Below are 18,109 nucleotides of genomic sequence, written 5' to 3' on the forward strand. Positions count from 1 at the left end.
AAACCTGGGTCAATGGAAGCCTGCCTATATCCTCATCATAATAAACCTGGGTCAATGGAAACATGCCTATATCCTCATCATTAGAACTAACAGAGAGGGAGAAAATCCATCATCACCACATTCAAACTAGTGTATATCTAGGATCTGTCTTCATCACATTCAGGTTAAGATACTAGGATCTGTCTTCATAACATTCAGATTAAGATACAAGGATCTGTCTTCATCACGTTCAGGTTAATATATTCGGATCTGGCTTCATCACATGCATACCTAATCAAATCAATTTTTTGGGATCATATACACATATTTTGCTGATATTATTGCAGGTGAAATGAAATGCTTGTGTTCCTAACTCCAACAGTGCAATAATATCTAATAATTCACAACAATACACACAAATCTAAAAGTAAAAGAATGGAGTTAAGAAATATATAAATATTAGGACGAGCAATGTCGGAGTGGCATTGACAAAAATACAGAACAATAGAATACAGTATATACATATGAAATGAGTAGAGCAGTATATAAACATTAGTGACTAGTGTTTCATTGTTAAAGTGAGCAGTGATTCCATGTCTATGTTGTCATGACGTGGCCCTCTTTGGATATAGCAAGCACCAACTCTCTCTCACCACCTCTCTCTTCCCCCTACACCCACGCTCTGTTATCTCAGGTCGTAAATTCCTGGAGGAGACTCTCTTCCCCCCCGGCCATGCAGTATAGATAGAGAAAGGTTCACAGTAGAACAAAGGAACTTCTTCTACCTCACAGAACTTGAGAACTGAACAATATCCATGTTTTGGAGAATGTATAAACGGTCGGTGGAGAAGCCAGCTACGACCGGTCCATTTTGTCTAATGTTTGTGACCTCATGAGAGACAATACAGCCACATTACCATAACTGCTTATACAAGAGTCTCCGTTATGAGTTTTGCATCTAATTATTGTATAAAATGAATGAGTAAATATGAAACTATTTGTGAAATTATGTAATGTGATTTTAAACTTTAATGAAAGATAATCCAATTCCCTTTAAAGTTTCACTAAAGTCATTGGCCCACCCCCATGAGCACAGACATTGATCTGGCATCATGGGACAGCCCTTTTCTGCTGTTCCGAATATAAACCCCACCTGGAGAAGCCCACTTCAGACCAAGCGTACCTCGATTACCGAGAGGACTAAGGTTTGAGTAGAGACCATGCATTCCTCGGTTGTTGAATTCCTAACCAAACCACGTGGAGCATTGGCTACACTGGTGGAAATGGTTAAACTCTGAGACTATCGATACCGACAGAATAAGAGCAAATCTTCGATACTAATTACTAGTCTGCAGCTAGAATTTATGTTGACTGAATGCGAAGACCGACAACCGCCGAAACATCTATTCTATAAGAACATTTCTGAATGGGACTCTGAAGTAACCATTCTAACCACGAAAGACTCCAGGGAGTCAGATGAGTTCAGATGAACTTTCCAACAGAAAGACGGACGATTCCAACAGAGATCATGACGACACACTGAGCGTAAATATATATATTAATTGCAATTATTCCCGAATGAGTGAGCATTCGTGTGCAAAGGATTAGCATTTCAATTATTATAATTATCAACTGTGTAGAGTCTTTTGTCTTTTGCACCCTTTTCAGTCCCTTTGTCTACCAAGCAGTCATATCGGTTTAGCCCACTAGGGAACATCCCCTATCATTTCCTTGTAACCGTATATATTGTTGTTTGTTTATGCATTTCTGTGATTATTTAGTTAGTTAGTAAATAAATTGTTAAGACAATTGATGTATGGATGATTCATAGTGATGGCTGAGTTCGTGCAGATAACCAACAATTTACGACGTTTGGAATGAGACTAACGTGAGGTAGAGAATGATTCATTAATTAGAAGACTAATTGATCAGATATGAAAATATCAGAAAAGTTATAGTAGGAAAATTATAACTTTGTAATCTGAAGATTTTCCTTGGTGCCCCGACTTCCTAGTTAATTACATTTACATGATTAGTTTAATAACGTAATAATAATTAGAGAGAATTGATTTGATAAAATAACAGTCTTCACTTTAATGATGCCAAAGACACGACAATGTCTATGTATATAGACGACCAGTTCTTATAGCCTTTAGCCGTACCCTTATCCTACTCCTCCTCTGTTCCCCTGGTGTTGTAGAGGTTAACCCAGGCCTTGTGTGTCCCCAGGCGCTCTTATTTGTTAACTTCTGTAACCGGAAAAGCCTTGGGTTCATGCATGTTAACATCAGAAGCCTCCCCCCTAAATGTACTTTATTCACACACCGCCAACCCTGATGTCCTAGCCGTGTACGAATCCTGGCTTAGGAAGGCCACCAAAAATTCTGAAATTTCCATCCCCAATTACAACATTTTCCGTCAAGATAGAACTGCTAAAGGGGGCGGAATTGCAATCTACTGTAGAGATAGCCTGCAGAGTTCTGTCCTACTATCCAGGTCTATGCCCAAACAGTTCGAGCTACTACTTTTAAAAATCCACCTCTCCAGAAATAAGTCCCTCACTGTTGCCGCTTGTTATAGAACCCCCTCAGCTCCCAGCTGTACCCTGGACACCATATGTGAATTAATTGCCCCCCATCTATCGTCAGAGTTCGTACTGTTATGCTTAACACCCCGGCCGTCCTTCAATCTAAGCTAGATTCCCTCAATCTCACACAAATTATCAAGGAACCTACCAGGTACAACCCCAAATCCGTAACCATGGGCACCCTCATAGATATTATCCTGAACAACTTGCCCCCTCAATTACACCTCTGCTGTTTTCAACCAGGATCTCAGCGATCACTGCCTCATTGCCTGCGTCCGTTATGGGTCCGCGGTCAAACGACCACCCCTCATCACTGTCAAACGCTCCCTAAAACACTTCCGCGAGCTGGCCTTTCTAATCGACCTGGCCCGTGTATCCTGGAAGGATATTGACCTCAACCCGTCAGTTGAGGATGCCTGGTTGTTCTTCAAAAGTGCCTTCCTCACCATCTTAAATAAGCATGCCCCATTCAAAAAATGTAGAAAATATAGCCCTTGGTTCACTCCAGACTTGACTGTCCTTGACCAGCACAAAAACATCCTGTGGTGTACTACACTAGCTTCGAATAGTCCCCGCGATATGCAACTTTTCAGGAAAGTCAGGAACCAATATACACAGTCAGTTAGGAAAGCAAAGGCAAGCTTTTTCAAATAGAAATGTGTATCCTGCAGCACTAATTCCAAAATGTTTTGGGACACTGTAAAGTCCATGGAAAATAAGAGCACCTCCTCTCAGCTACCCACTGCACTGAGGCTAGGAAACATTGTCACCACCGATAAATCCACGATAATCGAGAATTTCAATAAGCATTTCTCTACGGCTGGCCATGCTTTCCACCTGGCATCCCCAACCCCGGCCAACAGCTCTGCACCCTCCACGGCAACTGGCCCAAGCCCCCCCTCGCTTCTCCTTCACCCAAATTCAGACAGCTGATGTCCTGAAAGAGCTGCAAAATCTGGATCCCTACAAATCAGCTGGGCTAGACAATCTGGACCCTCTTCCTGAAATTATCCGCCGCCATTGTCGCAACCCCTATTACTAGTCTGTTCAACCTCTCTTTCGTATCGTCTGAGATTCCTAAAGATTGGAAAGCGGCCGCCGTCATCCCCCTTTTCAAAGGGGGAGACACTCTAGATCCAAACTGTTATAGACCTATATCCATCCTGCCTTCTAAAGTCTTCGAAAGCCAAGTGAACAAACAGATCACCAACCATTTCGAATCCCACCGTACCCTTCTCCGCTATGCGATCTGGTTTCCGAGCTGGTCACGGGTGGACCTCAGCCACGCTCAAGGTCCTAAACGATATCATAACCACCATCGATAAAAGACAGTACTGAGGCCTCCCGGGTGGCGCAGTGGTCTAAGGCCACCAGAGACTCTGGGTTCGAGCCCAGGCTCTGTCGCAGCCGGCCGCGACCGGGAGGTTTGAGGGTTTGACCAGTAGGGATATCCTTGTCTCATCGCGCACTAGCGACCTGGTCAGCGTGCACTGTGCCCGGCCCGCCACAGGAGTACGGTGTTTCCTCCGACACATTGTTGCGGCTTCCGGGTTGGATGCGCGCTGTTGTAAGAAGCAGTGTTTTGGAGGACGCATGGCTCTCGACCTTCGTCTCTCCCGACCGTACGGGTCTCTCCCGAGCGTACGGGTCTCTCCCGACCGTACGGGTCTCTCCTGACCGTACGGGAGTTGTAGCGATGAGACAAGACAGTAACTACTAATAATTGGATACCACGAAATTGGGGAGTGAAAAAAAAGCCGTCTTCATCGACCTGGCCAAGGCTTTCTACTCTGTCAATCACCATATTCTTATCGGCAGACTCAACAGCCTTGGTTTCTCTAATGACTGCCTCGCCTGATTTACTAACTACTTCTGAGATAGAGTTCAGTGTGTCAAATCGGAGGGCCTGTTGTCCAGACCTCTGGCAGTCTCTATGGGGGTGCCAAAGGGTTCAATTCTCGGGCCAACTCTTTTCTCTGTATTTATCTATGATGTCGCTCTCGCTGCGGGTGATTATTTGATCCACCTCTACGCAGACGACACCATTCTGTATACATCTGGCCTTTCTTTGGACACTATGTCAACTTCTCTAGGGTAGGGGGCAGCATTCGGAATTTTGGATGAAATGCATGCCCAAATTAAACGGTCTGCATGGGCCCAGAATATATGATATGCATATAACTGGTAGATTTGGATAGAAAACACTCTAAAGTTTCCAAAACTGTTAAAATAGTGTCTGTGAGTATAACAGAACTGATTTGGCAGGCGAAAACCTGAGAAAAATCCATTCAGGAAGTAGTTTTTTGGGGTGTTTTGTAGTTTTCTATTCAATGCCAATACAGTATCCATTGACTTAGGACTCAAATTGCAGTTTCTATGACTTCCACTAGATGTCAACAGTCTTCAGAAATTGTTTCAGGCTTGTATTCTGAAAAATGAAGAAGTAAGAGCAGTCTGAATGAGCGGACCCTGCCGTGTCACAGAGCTTTTTCCTGCGCCAGACCGAGAGAGTGCGTTTCTTGTTTACCTTTTAAATTGACAATGTTATTGTCCGATTGAAATATTATCGATTATTTAGGCTAAAAACAACCTGAGGTTTGAATATAAACATCGTTTGACATGTTTCTATGAACTTTACGGATACAATTAGGATTTTTTTTGTCTTCCTGTTTTGACTGCGTTTGAGCCTGTGGATTACTGAAGAAAACGCGCGAACAAAACTGAGGTTTTTGGGTATAAAGAGACTTCATCAAACAAAAGGAACATTTATTGAGTAAATTAATGTCTGCTGAGTGCAACCATATGAAGATCATCAAAGGTAAGGGATTAATTTTATCTCTATTTCTAAATTGTGTAACTGTTCTACCTGACTGGCTACTGTTTGTAATGATTTGTCTAGTGTGCTATGTTCTCAAATAATCGTAAGGTATGCTTTCCCCGTAAAGCATTTTTTAAATCTGACACCGTGGTTGGATTCACAAGCAGTTAATCTTTAAACCTATGTAAAATATGTTTTGTTTTCTGAATTTTTATAACGAGTATTTCTGTATTTGAATTTGGCGCCCAGCAGTTTCACTGGCTGTTGAAGAGGTGGGACGCTACCGTCGCACGTGCCCAAGAGAGGTTAATGAACCTCCAAACAAGCTTCAATGCCATACAACACCGTGGCCTCCATCATTCCGTGGCCTCCAACTGCTCTTAAACCCTAGTAAAACTAAATGCATGCTCTTCAACCGATAGCTGCCCGCACCCACCCGCCCGCCTAGCATCACTACTCTGGACGGTTCTGACTTAGAATATGTGGGCAACTATAAATACCTAAGTGTCTGGTTAGACTGTAAACTCTCCTTCCAGACTCATATTAAGCATCTTCAATCCACAATTGAATCTAGAATCGGCTTCCTATTTCACAACAAAGCCTCCTTCACTCATGCTGCCAAACATACCCTCGTAAAAATGACTATCCTGCCTATCCTTGACTTCGGCGATGTCATTTACAATTTAGCCTCCAACACTCTACTCAGATAATTGGATGCAGTCTATCACAGTGCCATCCGTTTTGTCACCAAAGCCCCATATACTACCCATTATTGCGACCTGTATGCTCTCGTTGGCTGGTCCTCGCTACATATTCGTTGCCAAACCCACTGGCTCCAGGTCATCTATAAGTCTTTGCTAGGTAAAGCTCCGCCTTATCTCAGCTCACTGGTCACCATAGCAACACCCACCCATAGCACACACTCCATTAGGTATATTTCACTGGTCATCCCCAAAGCCAACATCTCCTTTGGCCGCCTTTCCTTCCAGTTCTCTGCTGTTGGAGACTTATATCTCCCTCACTAATTTTAAGCGTCAGCTGTCAGAGCAGCTTACCGATCGCTGCAGCTGTACACAGCCCATCTGTAAGTAGCCCATCCAACCAACTGCCTACCTCATCCCCATATTTTTTTCTGCTCTTTTACACACCAGTATTTCTACTTGCACATCCTCAGTTGCACATCTATGACTCCAGTGTTAATTGCTAAATTGTAATTATTTCGCAACTATGGCCTATTTATTGCCTTACCTTCTTACTTCTTTTGCACACACTGTATACAGATGTTCTACTGTATTATTGACTGTATGTTTGTTTATTCCATGTGTAACTCTGTTGTTGTTTTTGTAGCACTGCTTTGCTTTATCTTGGCCAGGTCGCAGTTGTAAATGAGAACTTGTTCTCAACTGGCCTACCTGGTTAAATAAAAAAATAATAATAAAAGGGCTGCAGCCTCTGCAGGGTTGAGTAACCGGGTGGTAGCCGGGAAGTGATGGCTATTTAACAGTCTGATGGCCTTGAGATAGTGTGATGACCCTCCCACTCTGTGACGACCCTCCCAATCTGTGACGACCCTCCCACTCTGTGACGACCCTCCCTGTCGATTAAAATTAAATGCAAATTAATTACTTAAAAATCATACAATGTGATTTTCTGGATTTTTGTTTAAGATTCCGCCTCTCACAGTTGAAGTGTACCTATGATAAAAATTACAGACCTCTACATGCTTTGTAAGTAGGAAAACCTGCAAAATCGGCCGTGTATCAAATACTTCTTCTCCCCACTGTATGTATATGTACATATTCTTATTCATTCCTTTACACTTGTGTGTATAAGGTAGTTGTTGTGAAATTGTTAGATTCCTTGTTAGATATTACTGCACGGTCGGAACTAGAAGCACAAGCATTTCACTACACAAACATGGTTAGCAAATGTTAATGTGAATGTGACCAATAAAATTGTATTTAATTTGATCTCTGCACACAACCACTCACTTACACTACTGATTACTGACTACACATGCCATTGTTAATTGTATTTAGGTTACTTCAGTTAATAAATATATTTTTGTTATTCCTTATCTCCACATTGTCTCCTTTTTTGTTATGGACTTCGAGCCGGTTTGTGACAAGTGGGGGCTCATCTGGGATCTGAAGGGTATGATTCTCGCTTTGTGGTCCGGAATCATAAGGTTGGTTCTTAGACATTTTTGTAATAGTATTTTGTTGCATTATGATGGGTTAATGCTTATTGGAATGCGCTTTGGTTGGTATTCACGGCACATTCTTATACGTGTTTGACATAGTGCCTTAGATACGTATCAGTGACTGGTTGTCCGGTTGTCCGGTGACGTCATTAAACAAGTGTGTTGCCTGGTAGAGTATGACAGTGGGCCTAATACTAGTTTTATTGGGCTTACTAGTATGTGTATTGTGTTTGGGAGAAAACGTGGAGTTAATGTTTGAGAAACAGACAAAGCATCAATACAGGACTAAGATCGAATCGTACTACACCGGCTCCGATGCTCGTCGGATGTGGCAGGGCTTGCAAACTATTACAGACTACTAAGGGAAGCACAGCTGAGAGCTGCCCAGTGACACGAGCCTACCAGACGAGCAAAATAATTTCTATGTTCGCTTAGAGGCAAGTAACACCGAAACATGCATGAGAGCACCAACTCTTGCGGATGACTGTGTGATCACGCTCTCCGCAGCCGATGTGAGTAAGACCTTTAAACAGGTCAACATTCACAAGCTCGCGGGGCCAGACGGATTACCATGACGTGTACTCAAAGCATGCGCTGACCAACTGGAAAGTGTCTTCACTGACATTTTCAACCTCTCCCTGTCCGAGTCTGTAATACCAACATGTTTCAAGCAGACCACCATAGTCCCTGTGCCCAAGAACACTAAGGTAACCTGCCTAAATGACTACCGACCTGTAGCACTCACGTCTGTAGCCATGAAGTGCTTTGAAAGGCTGGGCATGGCTCACATCAACACCATTAACCCTAGACCCACTCCAATTTGCATACTGCACCAACAGATCCACAGATGATGCAATCTCTATTTCACTCCACACTGCCCTTTCCCACCTGGACAAAAGGAACACCTATGTGAGAATGCTGCTCATTGACTACAGCTCAGCGTTCAACACCGTAGTGCCCTCAAAGCTCATCACTAAGCTAAGGACCCTGGGACTAAACAGCTCTCTCTGCAACTGGATCCTAGACTTCCTGACGGGCCGCCCCCAGGTGGTAAGGGTAGGTAACAACATATCCGCCACATTGATCCTCAACACAGGTCTACCTTACACATTCTGACCCCCTGACGAAGAAGAGGAGAGGTTCCACAGAGAGGGATACTGTAGTCGACCCTGCACATTCTGAAAAGGTTGGCTGGACCTCTTTGAAGTCAAAATGTCAATAACCTAAGTAGAAGTGAAAGTAACTGTCACGCCCTGGCCTTAGTTATCTTTGTATTCTTTATTATTTTAGTTAGGTCAGGGTGTGACATGGGGGATGTATGTGTTTTGTATTGTCTAGGGTTTTTTGTATGTTTATGGGGCAGTGTTCAGTCTAGGTGTATGTATGTCTATGGTTGCCTAGATTGGTTCTCAATTAGAGACAGCTGTCTATCGTTGTCTCTGATTGGGAACCATATTTAGGCAGCCATATTCATTAGGTAGTTCGTGGGTGATTGTCTATGTCTATGTTGCATGTCATCACATTGTTTATATAGCTTCACATTCGTCGGTTTGTTGTTTTGTTTAGTTTGTAAAGTGTTCTTCGTCTTCGTTATATTAAACGAGAAGATGTATTGTTATCACGCTGCGCCTTGGTCCTCTCTTCCACCATACGACGATCGTGACAGTAACCCAGTAAAATACTGCTTGAGTAAAAGTCTGAAAGTATTTGTTTTTAAATATACTAAAGTATCAAAAGTAAATGTAATTGCTAAAATATACTAAAAAGTTAAAGTATAAATATTCCTTTATATTAAGCAAAGCAAACGGCACGATTTTCTTGTTTTTTTCATTTATTTGCACTCCAACACAGTCATTTAAAACAAAAATAATTTGTGAGCCAGATCAGAAGCAGTAGGGATGAGCAGAGATGTTCTCTCAAGTAAGTGAATTTGGACCATTTTCCTGTCCTGCTAAGAATTCAAAATGTAACGAGTACTTTTGGGTGTAAGGGAAAATGTATGGAGTAAAAAACGTACATTATTTTCTTTAGGAATGAAGTGAAGTAAAGTTGTCAAAAATATAAATAGTAAAGTCAAGTACAGATACGACTGCAGTAGTACTGCAAAGTATTTTGCTTTCCACTACTGTGCCCTATGGGCCCAATTCCAACCCGAGTTAAGCTCGCATAAATGAACGTAATTCCCTTTTTATGTGCTTTTCTCTCAATGCTTATTCTGACCATGGACTTAAGCATAGTGTGCCATTCACCCGCTATTAATTTTGAGATCAAATAAATGTGTGGTGCAGGTGTGTCTACAGATACACCGTATTCTGACCTTGACTTAGTTCCTCCACCTTTACGATGTGACTTCCGGTCACAACTTGTGGACTTGTTTACGTGCTGCTGTGCGCTGTGTTTCAGAGGCCGAGCCTTCTCTGGTTTACCAGGGGGCAGGGCTACCAACGTAAAGGCAAATCTGAAGATGGTGCTGGCTGAAGCTAAAACTTGCGAGTGTAGAGAGTATAGAGATATTGTTATCCTCATCGGCACCAACAATGTTAGGATGAAACAGTCAGAGGTCACCAAACGCAACATAGCTTCAGTTAGGGGGAGTGAGGAGGTCTACAGCAGTAATTGTCTCTGGCCCCCTCCCAGTTAGTGGGAGTGAGGAGGTCTACAGCAGTAATTGTCTCTGGTCCCTCCCAGTTAGGGGGAGTGAGGAGGTCTACAGCAGTAAGTGTCTCTGTCCCTCCCAGTTAGGGGGAGTGAGGAGGTCTACAGCAGTAATTGTCTCTGGCCCCCTCCCAGTTAGGGGGAGTGAGGAGGTCTACAGCAGTAAGTGTCTCTGGCCCCCTCCCAGGAGTGAGGAGGTCTACAGCAGTAATTGTCTCTGGCCCCCTCCCAGTTAGGGGGAGTGAGGAGGTCTACAGAAGTAATTGTCTCTGGCCCCCTCCCAGTTAGGGGGAGTGAGGAGGTCTACAGCAGTAATTGTCTCTGGTCCCTCCCAGTTAGGGGGAGTGAGGAGGTCTACAGCAGTAAGTGTCTCTGTCCCTCCCAGTTAGGGGGAGTGAGGAGGTCTACAGCAGTAATTGTCTCTGGCCCCCTCCCAGTTAGGGGGAGTGAGGAGGTATACAGCAGTAAGTGTCTCTGGCCCCCTCCCAGTTAGGGGGAGTGAGGAGGTCTACAGCAGTAATTGTCTCTGGCCCCCTCCCAGTTAGGGGGAGTGAGGAGGTCTACAGCAGTAATTGTCTCTGGCCCCCCCCCCCCCAGTTAGGGGGAGTGAGGAGGTCTACAGCAGTAATTGTCTCTGGTCCCTCCCAGTTAGGGGGAGTGAGGAGGTCTACAGCAGTAATTGTCTCTGGCCCCTCCCAGTTAGGGGGAGTGAGGAGGTCTACAGCAGTAAGTGTCTCTGGCCCCCTCCCAGTTAGGGGGAGTGAGGAGGTCTACAGCAGTAATTGTCTCTGGCCCCCTCCCAGTTAGGGGGAGTGAGGAGGTCTACAGCAGTAATTGTCTCTGGCCCCCTCCCAGTTAGGGGGAGTGAGGAGGTCTACAGCAGTAATTGTCTCTGGCCCCCTCCCAGTTAGGGGGAGTGAGGAGGTCTACAGCAGTAATTGTCTCTGGCCCCCTCCCAGTTAGGGGGAGTGAGGAGGTCTACAGCAGTAATTGTCTCTGGCCCCCTCCCAGTTAGGGGGAGTGAGGAGGTCTACAGCAGTAATTGTCTCTGCCCCCCCCCCCCCAGTTAGGGGGAGTGAGGAGGTCTACAGCAGTAATTGTCTCTGGTCCCTCCCAGTTAGGGGGAGTGAGGAGGTCTACAGCAGTAATTGTCTCTGGCCCCTCCCAGTTAGGGGGAGTGAGGAGGTCTACAGCAGTAAGTGTCTCTGGCCCCCTCCCAGTTAGGGGGAGTGAGGAGGTCTACAGCAGTAATTGTCTCTGGCCCCCTCCCAGTTAGGGGGAGTGAGGAGGTCTACAGCAGTAATTGTCTCTGGCCCCCTCCCAGTTAGGGGGAGTGAGGAGGTCTACAGCAGTAATTGTCTCTGGCCCCCTCCCAGTTAGGGGGAGTGAGGAGGTCTACAGCAGTAATTGTCTCTGGCCCCCTCCCAGTTAGGGGGAGTGAGGAGGTCTACAGCAGTAATTGTCTCTGGCCCCCTCCCAGTTAGGGGGAGTGAGGAGGTCTACAGCAGTAATTGTCTCTGGCCCCTCCCAGTTAGGGGGAGTGGGGAGGTCTACAGCAGTAATTGTCTCTGGCCCCCTCCCAGTTAGGGGGAGTGATGAGCTCTACAGCAGTAATTGTCTCTGGCCCCCTCCCAGTTAGGGGGAGTGAGGAGGTCTACAGCAGTAATTATCTCTGGCCCTCCCAGTTAGGGGGAGTGAGGAGGTCTACAGCAGTAATTGTCTCTGGCCCCCTCCCAGTTAGGGGGAGTGAGGAGGTCTACAGCAGTAATTGTCTCTGGTCCCTCCCAGTTAGGGGGAGTGAGGAGGTCTACAGCAGTAATTGTCTCTGGCCCCTCCCAGTTAGGGGGAGTGAGGAGGTCTACAGCAGTAAGTGTCTCTGGCCCCCTCCCAGTTAGGGGGAGTGAGGAGGTCTAAAGCAGTAATTGTCTCTGGCCCCCTCCCAGTTAGGGGGAGTGAGGAGGTCTACAGCAGTAATTGTCTCTGGCCCCCTCCCAGTTAGGGGGAGTGAGGAGGTCTACAGCAGTAATTGTCTCTGGCCCCCTCCCAGTTAGGGGGAGTGAGGAGGTCTACAGCAGTAATTGTCTCTGGCCCCCTCCCAGTTAGGGGGAGTGAGGAGGTCTACAGCAGTAATTGTCTCTGCCCCCCCCCCCCCCCCAGTTAGGGGGAGTGAGGAGGTCTACAGCAGTAATTGTCTCTGGTCCCTCCCAGTTAGGGGGAGTGAGGAGGTCTACAGCAGTAATTGTCTCTGGCCCCCTCCCAGTTAGGGGGAGTGAGGAGGTCTACAGCAGTAAGTGTCTCTGGCCCCCTCCCAGTTAGGGGGAGTGAGGAGGTCTACAGCAGTAATTGTCTCTGGCCCCCTCCCAGTTAGGGGGAGTGAGGAGGTCTACAGCAGTAATTGTCTCTGGCCCCTCCCAGTTAGGGGGAGTGGGGAGGTCTACAGCAGTAATTGTCTCTGGCCCCCTCCCAGTTAGGGGGAGTGATGAGCTCTACAGCAGTAATTGTCTCTGGCCCCCTCCCAGTTAGGGGGAGTGAGGAGGTCTACAGCAGTAATTATCTCTGGCCCTCCCAGTTAGGGGGAGTGAGGAGGTCTACAGCAGTAATTGTCTCTGGCCCCCTCCCAGTTAGGGGGAGTGAGGAGGTCTACAGCAGAGTCTCTGGCCCCCTCCCAGTTAGGGGGAGTGAGGAGGTCTACAGCAGTAATTGTCTCTGACCCCCTCCCAGTTAGGGGGAGTGAGGAGGTCTACAGCCAGCAGCATACCCCCCTGCATCCCACTGCTGCTTGCTTCTGAAGCTAAGCAGGGTTGGTCCTGGTTGGTCCCTAGATGGGAGACCAGATGCTGCTGGAAGTGGTGTTGGACGGCCAGTAGGAGGCACTCTTTCCTCTGGTATAAAAAATATATAAAATATCCCAATAACCCAGGACAGTGATTGGGGATGCTGCCCTGTGTAGGGTGCCGTCTTTTGGATGGGACGTTAAACGGGTGTCCTGACTCTCTGTGGTTACTAAAGATCCCATGGCACTTACCGTAAGAGTAGGGGTGTTAACCCCGGTGTCCTGGCTAAATTCCCAAGCTGTCCCTCATACCATCACGGTCACCTTATCATCCCCAGCTTACAATTGGCTCATTCATCCCCCTCCTCTCCCCTGTAACTATTCCCCAGGTCGTTCCTGTAAGTGAGAATGTGTTCTCAGTCAACTTACCTGGTAAAATAAAATAAAAAATAAACTCAATCGCTGGTTGATAACGCCTCCCTGGCTCACGCCCCTCCCAAAATATATAATTTGTGGATAATTGGCCCTCTTTCTGGGACTCACCCACAAACGGGACCAAGCCTGGCCTGCTGAGGAGTGACGGACTCTTTCCTAGCTGGAGGGGTGCTCTCATCTTATCTATGAACATAGACAGGGCTCTAACTCCCCTAGCTCCACAATGAGATAGGGCGCAGGCCAGGCAGCAGGCTATTAGCCAGCTTGCTAGCTTAGTGGAGTCTGCCACTAACACAGTCAGTGTAGTCAGCTCAGCTATCCCCATTGAGACTGTTTCTCTGCCTCGATCTAGGTTGGGCATATCAATGCAATGTTACGAAGATGGAAAAAAGCTGTCCTTCAAATAGTCTTGATATGTTCGTCAAAAGAGAGATCCGGGTTCAGGGAACTCAGTGAGGAACACTGTATATGGCCCAGGAGGCCTGTTAACAGTAGCTATAAAAAGTGACTGAGTAGGCTGCATAGATTTTAGACATAGACCATGCCTCAGGACTACCTGGCCTGATGACTCCTTGCTGTCCCCAGTTCACCTGGTCGTGCTGCTGCTCCAGTTTTAACTGTTCTGCCTGCGGCTATGGAACACTGACCTGTTCACTGGACCTGTTCGCTGGACGTGCTACCTTGTCCCAGACCTGCTGTTTTGGACTCTCTCTCTCTCCTGCACCTGCTGTCTCTAACTCTGAATGATCGGCTATGAAAAGCCAACTGACATTTACTCCTGAGGTGCTGACCTGTTGCACCCTCGACAACTACTGTGATTATTATTATTTGACCGTGCTGGTCATCTATGAACGTTTGAACATCTTGGCCATGTTCTGTTATAATCTCCACCTGGCACAGCCAGAAGAGGACTGGCCACCCCTCAGAGCCTGGTTCCTCTCTCGGTTTCTTCCTAGGTTCCTGCCTTTCTAGGGAGTTTTTCCTAGCCACCGTGCTTCTACATCTGCATTGCTTGCTGTTTGGGGTTTTAGGATGGGTTTCTGTACAGCACTTTGATCGGCTGATGTAAAAAGGGCTTTATAAATACATTTGATTTAAATTTTATTGAATAAGGTCTAGTGAACCTGCCGGTTCCAAGTCGAAAAATAATCGACTAATTTTGTTTATATAAATAACACCATTCTCTATGCACTGTAATTTACAACTTGATAAGATCTATTGATAAGAGCTAGGTAAATGAGTAATCCGTTTGATGAGGGAATTTTAAATATATATTACATTTGTTTAAGATCTATTTTCCCTTATAATCACTGGAGATAAATGTAAAACCAGTCACATGGCAGCAAACTGAAGCTTATCAACATATCACCTTTCTCACAGTAAAGTTGATGAAATTCTTTGCCATTATGCAGAATTTAAATTGTACGGCCTTTTAACCTGCAGGAATGGGCACTCTCGAATGTCTTAATTATAGGCTACTCCGGCTTTCTCTGTTTCCTATTTCTGTCATGTTAAATATTAGTCACTATCAGTATCGATCGTCAGTAGGTCTAATGACAACACATTCAACTGCCAATTCAATGTTCGTTCCCTTCAGTTGGTATAGCCTACATTATCATTCCATAACAGTTTGAACCTGACCCATGTTGCAATACTTGGATGTGTCATCACACGGTTCCATGGTTAGTGCAGAATATAGACGAGGGTATAGCCTACTCTATTGTACACTATTCTCCCTGTTACTTTCATGAGGGAAGTCTGAATACCAACTACTGAGAAGTGCTTAAAAGAAAGGCATAATTTCCTAAAGTACTGCAATAAATAGGGAATAGGGTGCCATTTGGGATAGGTGCACAATAACCAGGAGGGCTGAGCCCAGACTTGGCTCTCTGTCGTGAATTGTCAACAATCTGCATTTTAATAACTTCCTGTCTCTCTTTAATACCATCCCATGTGGCTGGGAGGGCTGGGAGACAGGCAGGGCAGGATTCTCAGGGAGGCTGGCCATGTACCCTCCCTCCCCTGGTCCATTGGCAGACCAGCAGCCTCAGCAGGAGGTAGGGGAGGGCCATGTGCCAGAGAGCCCCTTTCTTCCCAGCCTCCAGCCAGATGATGTGTGTTTCTGTGGAGTGGGACTGTTAGTGAAGGAGCTCTCCGCCTGCCTGTGAACAGAACAGTAGTCAGCAGTAATTAGCAGGTGCTGTGAGAAGCCTCTCTGTTCCTACTGGACATCAGGAGCTGCCAGACCTCTCCAGAACCTCTCCAGAGAAGAGCTCTTGAGGGTCAACGGAGCGGGTCCAGAGAGGGGCGGGTAAACCATGGACCTGTGTGCCTCCACTTTGGAGCTGCTGGGGATGGTAGTGTACATGGCAGCCTGGCTGTGTGCTCTGGCCACCACCCTGATGCCACAGTGGCTGACCCTGTCCACAGACCTCTTGCTCACAGAGAGCTATGAGCTGGGTCTCTGGGAGACCTGTGTGGTCCAGGACATGGGGGGGATGGAGTGTCGACCCTACGACAGCCTGCTGGGCCTGCCTCAGGACATCAAGGTGGCCCGTGTCTTCATGTGTATCTCCCTGGCTGTGGGCCTGCTGGGCCTGCTCCTGGCTATCCCTGGTCTTTACCTGGTCAACAGCTTCAGCCAGGGGCTGGAGGGCTGCAGGGCCAAGAGGATCATGAAGGTGGCAGGAGGGGTGCTGGGGATGGTAGCTGGGGTGCTGTGTCTGGTCCCTGTTTCCTACGTCGCCCACTTGACGGTAATGCGTTACTTTGATGAGTCAGTGCCGGAGGTGGTGCCACGCTGGGAGTTTGGTGATGCCCTGTTCTGCGGCTGGGTGGGGGGGTTCCTCCTGCTGGTGGCGGGATTACTCCTGTTTGCATCCTGTCTGGGGCCTCTGGCAGACCATTCCAGGGGACCTCAGGCAGCCTATTACGGAGCCCCCCAAGCAGATCATTCCAGGGGACCTCAGACAGACTATTACGGAGCACCCCAGGCACAATCGCCGAAGAGAAACGAGGTCCGGAGTACGGATCATTCCTCCAGGAAACCTCCAGAGTATGTCTGAGGCGAGGGGAGAAGAGAGGAAAGGCGATACGAGGTCCGGAGTATGGATCATTCCTCCAAGAAACCTCCAGAGTATGTCTGAGGCGAGGGGAGGGGAGGTTTCCTGGAGGAATGATCCGTACTCTGGACCTCGTATCTCCTCTCCTCTCTCTGAGGCGAGGGGAGGTGGAAGGAAGGAGAGGGGAGAGGTATTCTGGAAGGTTTATGGATGGTTCTGCCTCTCTTGAAAATAGTTAAACAGCCTAAGAACCAGCCTTGGCACTCTGGCTGACTGCTTTTTGACAGGCTGTTTATAAAGCAACTACATGCTTCTATGTCAAACCCACAGGGAACACCTGGAGCAACTTTCACAACACATTTTTTAAAAATGTCAGATTCAGAGGAAATTGTTGGGATGTAAACCTGCTACATCCTCACCCCATCCACCCTGACGCTATAAAACCTGCTCCAGCCTCACCCCATCCTCCCTGACGCTATAAAACCTACTCCAGCCTCACCCCATCCTCCCTGACTCTATAAAACCTGCTCCAGCCTCACCCCATCCTCCCTGACTCTATTAAACCTGCTCCAGCCTCACCCCATCCTCCCTGATGCTATAAATCCTGCTCCAGCCTCACCCCATCCTCCCTGACGCTATAAAACCTGCTCCAGCCTCACCCAATCCTCCCTGACTCTATAAAACCTGCTCCAGCCTCACCCCATCCTCCCAGACGCTATCTAACCTGCTCCAGCCTCACCCCATCGTCCCTGACGCTATAAATCCTGCTCCAGCCTCACGCCATCCTCCCTGACGCTATAAATCCTGCTCCAGCCTCACCCCATCCTCCCTGACGCTATAAAACCTGCTCCAGCCTCACCCCATCCTCCCAGACGCTATAAAACCTGCTCCAGCCTCACCCCATCCTCCCTGACGCTATAAAACCTGCTCCAGCCTCACCCCATCCTCCCTGACGCTATAAAACCTGCTCCAGCCTCACCCCATCCTCCCTGACGCTATAAAACCTGCTCCACCCTCACCCCATCCTCCCTGACGCTATAAAGCCTGTATGCAGTTAATTCTTTCTGACAAATCTTTTTTTTAATAATGTCAATTTAATGTAGAAATTAAACACTTGATATACAGTAATTGCAATAAATAATAGTTTAGTGTAATATATAAGTATATAGTTCACTGAATTTAAGATGTTTTTGTAAATAATCAATAATCTACTGTAATGAATTGATCTGAATAAAATTGGTTTCTCTCCAACATGCTGAGGTTGACATCCAGACAACAATGTCACTGTTTTCTTCATCTTCTCTCGACGAGTTACAACCTGCCATGTAGATGGGTTAGGGTTAGTTCCAACCAGTCATGTAGATGGGTTAGGGTTAGTTCCAACCAGTCATGTAGATGGGTTAGGGTTAGTTCCAACCAGCCATGTAGATGGGTTAGGGTTAGTTCCAACCAGCCATGTAGATGGGTTAGGGTTAGTTCCAACCAGCCATGTAGATGGGTTAGGGTTAGTTCCAACCAGCCATGTAGATGGGTTAGGGTTAGTTCCAACCAGCCATGTAGATGGGTTAGGGTTAGTTCCAACCAGCCATGTAGATGG

At 46.8% G+C, this 18,109-nt stretch overlaps 1 protein-coding gene across 1 annotated transcript; it reads left to right on the forward strand.

Annotated features, from left to right (window-relative positions):
- The first annotated feature begins 13,857 nt into the window (after positions 1-13,857).
- On the forward strand, positions 13,858-17,714 carry LOC139539375 (putative claudin-24). The gene has a single exon (XM_071342249.1). The coding sequence runs from the start codon at positions 15,769-15,771 to the stop codon at positions 16,513-16,515; it is 747 nt and encodes a 248-aa protein (XP_071198350.1). The 5' UTR covers positions 13,858-15,768; the 3' UTR covers positions 16,516-17,714.
- The last annotated feature ends 395 nt before the right edge of the window (positions 17,715-18,109 follow it).

Source organism: Salvelinus alpinus, chromosome 15 (assembly GCF_045679555.1).
Source record: "Salvelinus alpinus chromosome 15, SLU_Salpinus.1, whole genome shotgun sequence".
Taxonomy (NCBI): Eukaryota; Metazoa; Chordata; class Actinopteri; order Salmoniformes; family Salmonidae; genus Salvelinus; species Salvelinus alpinus.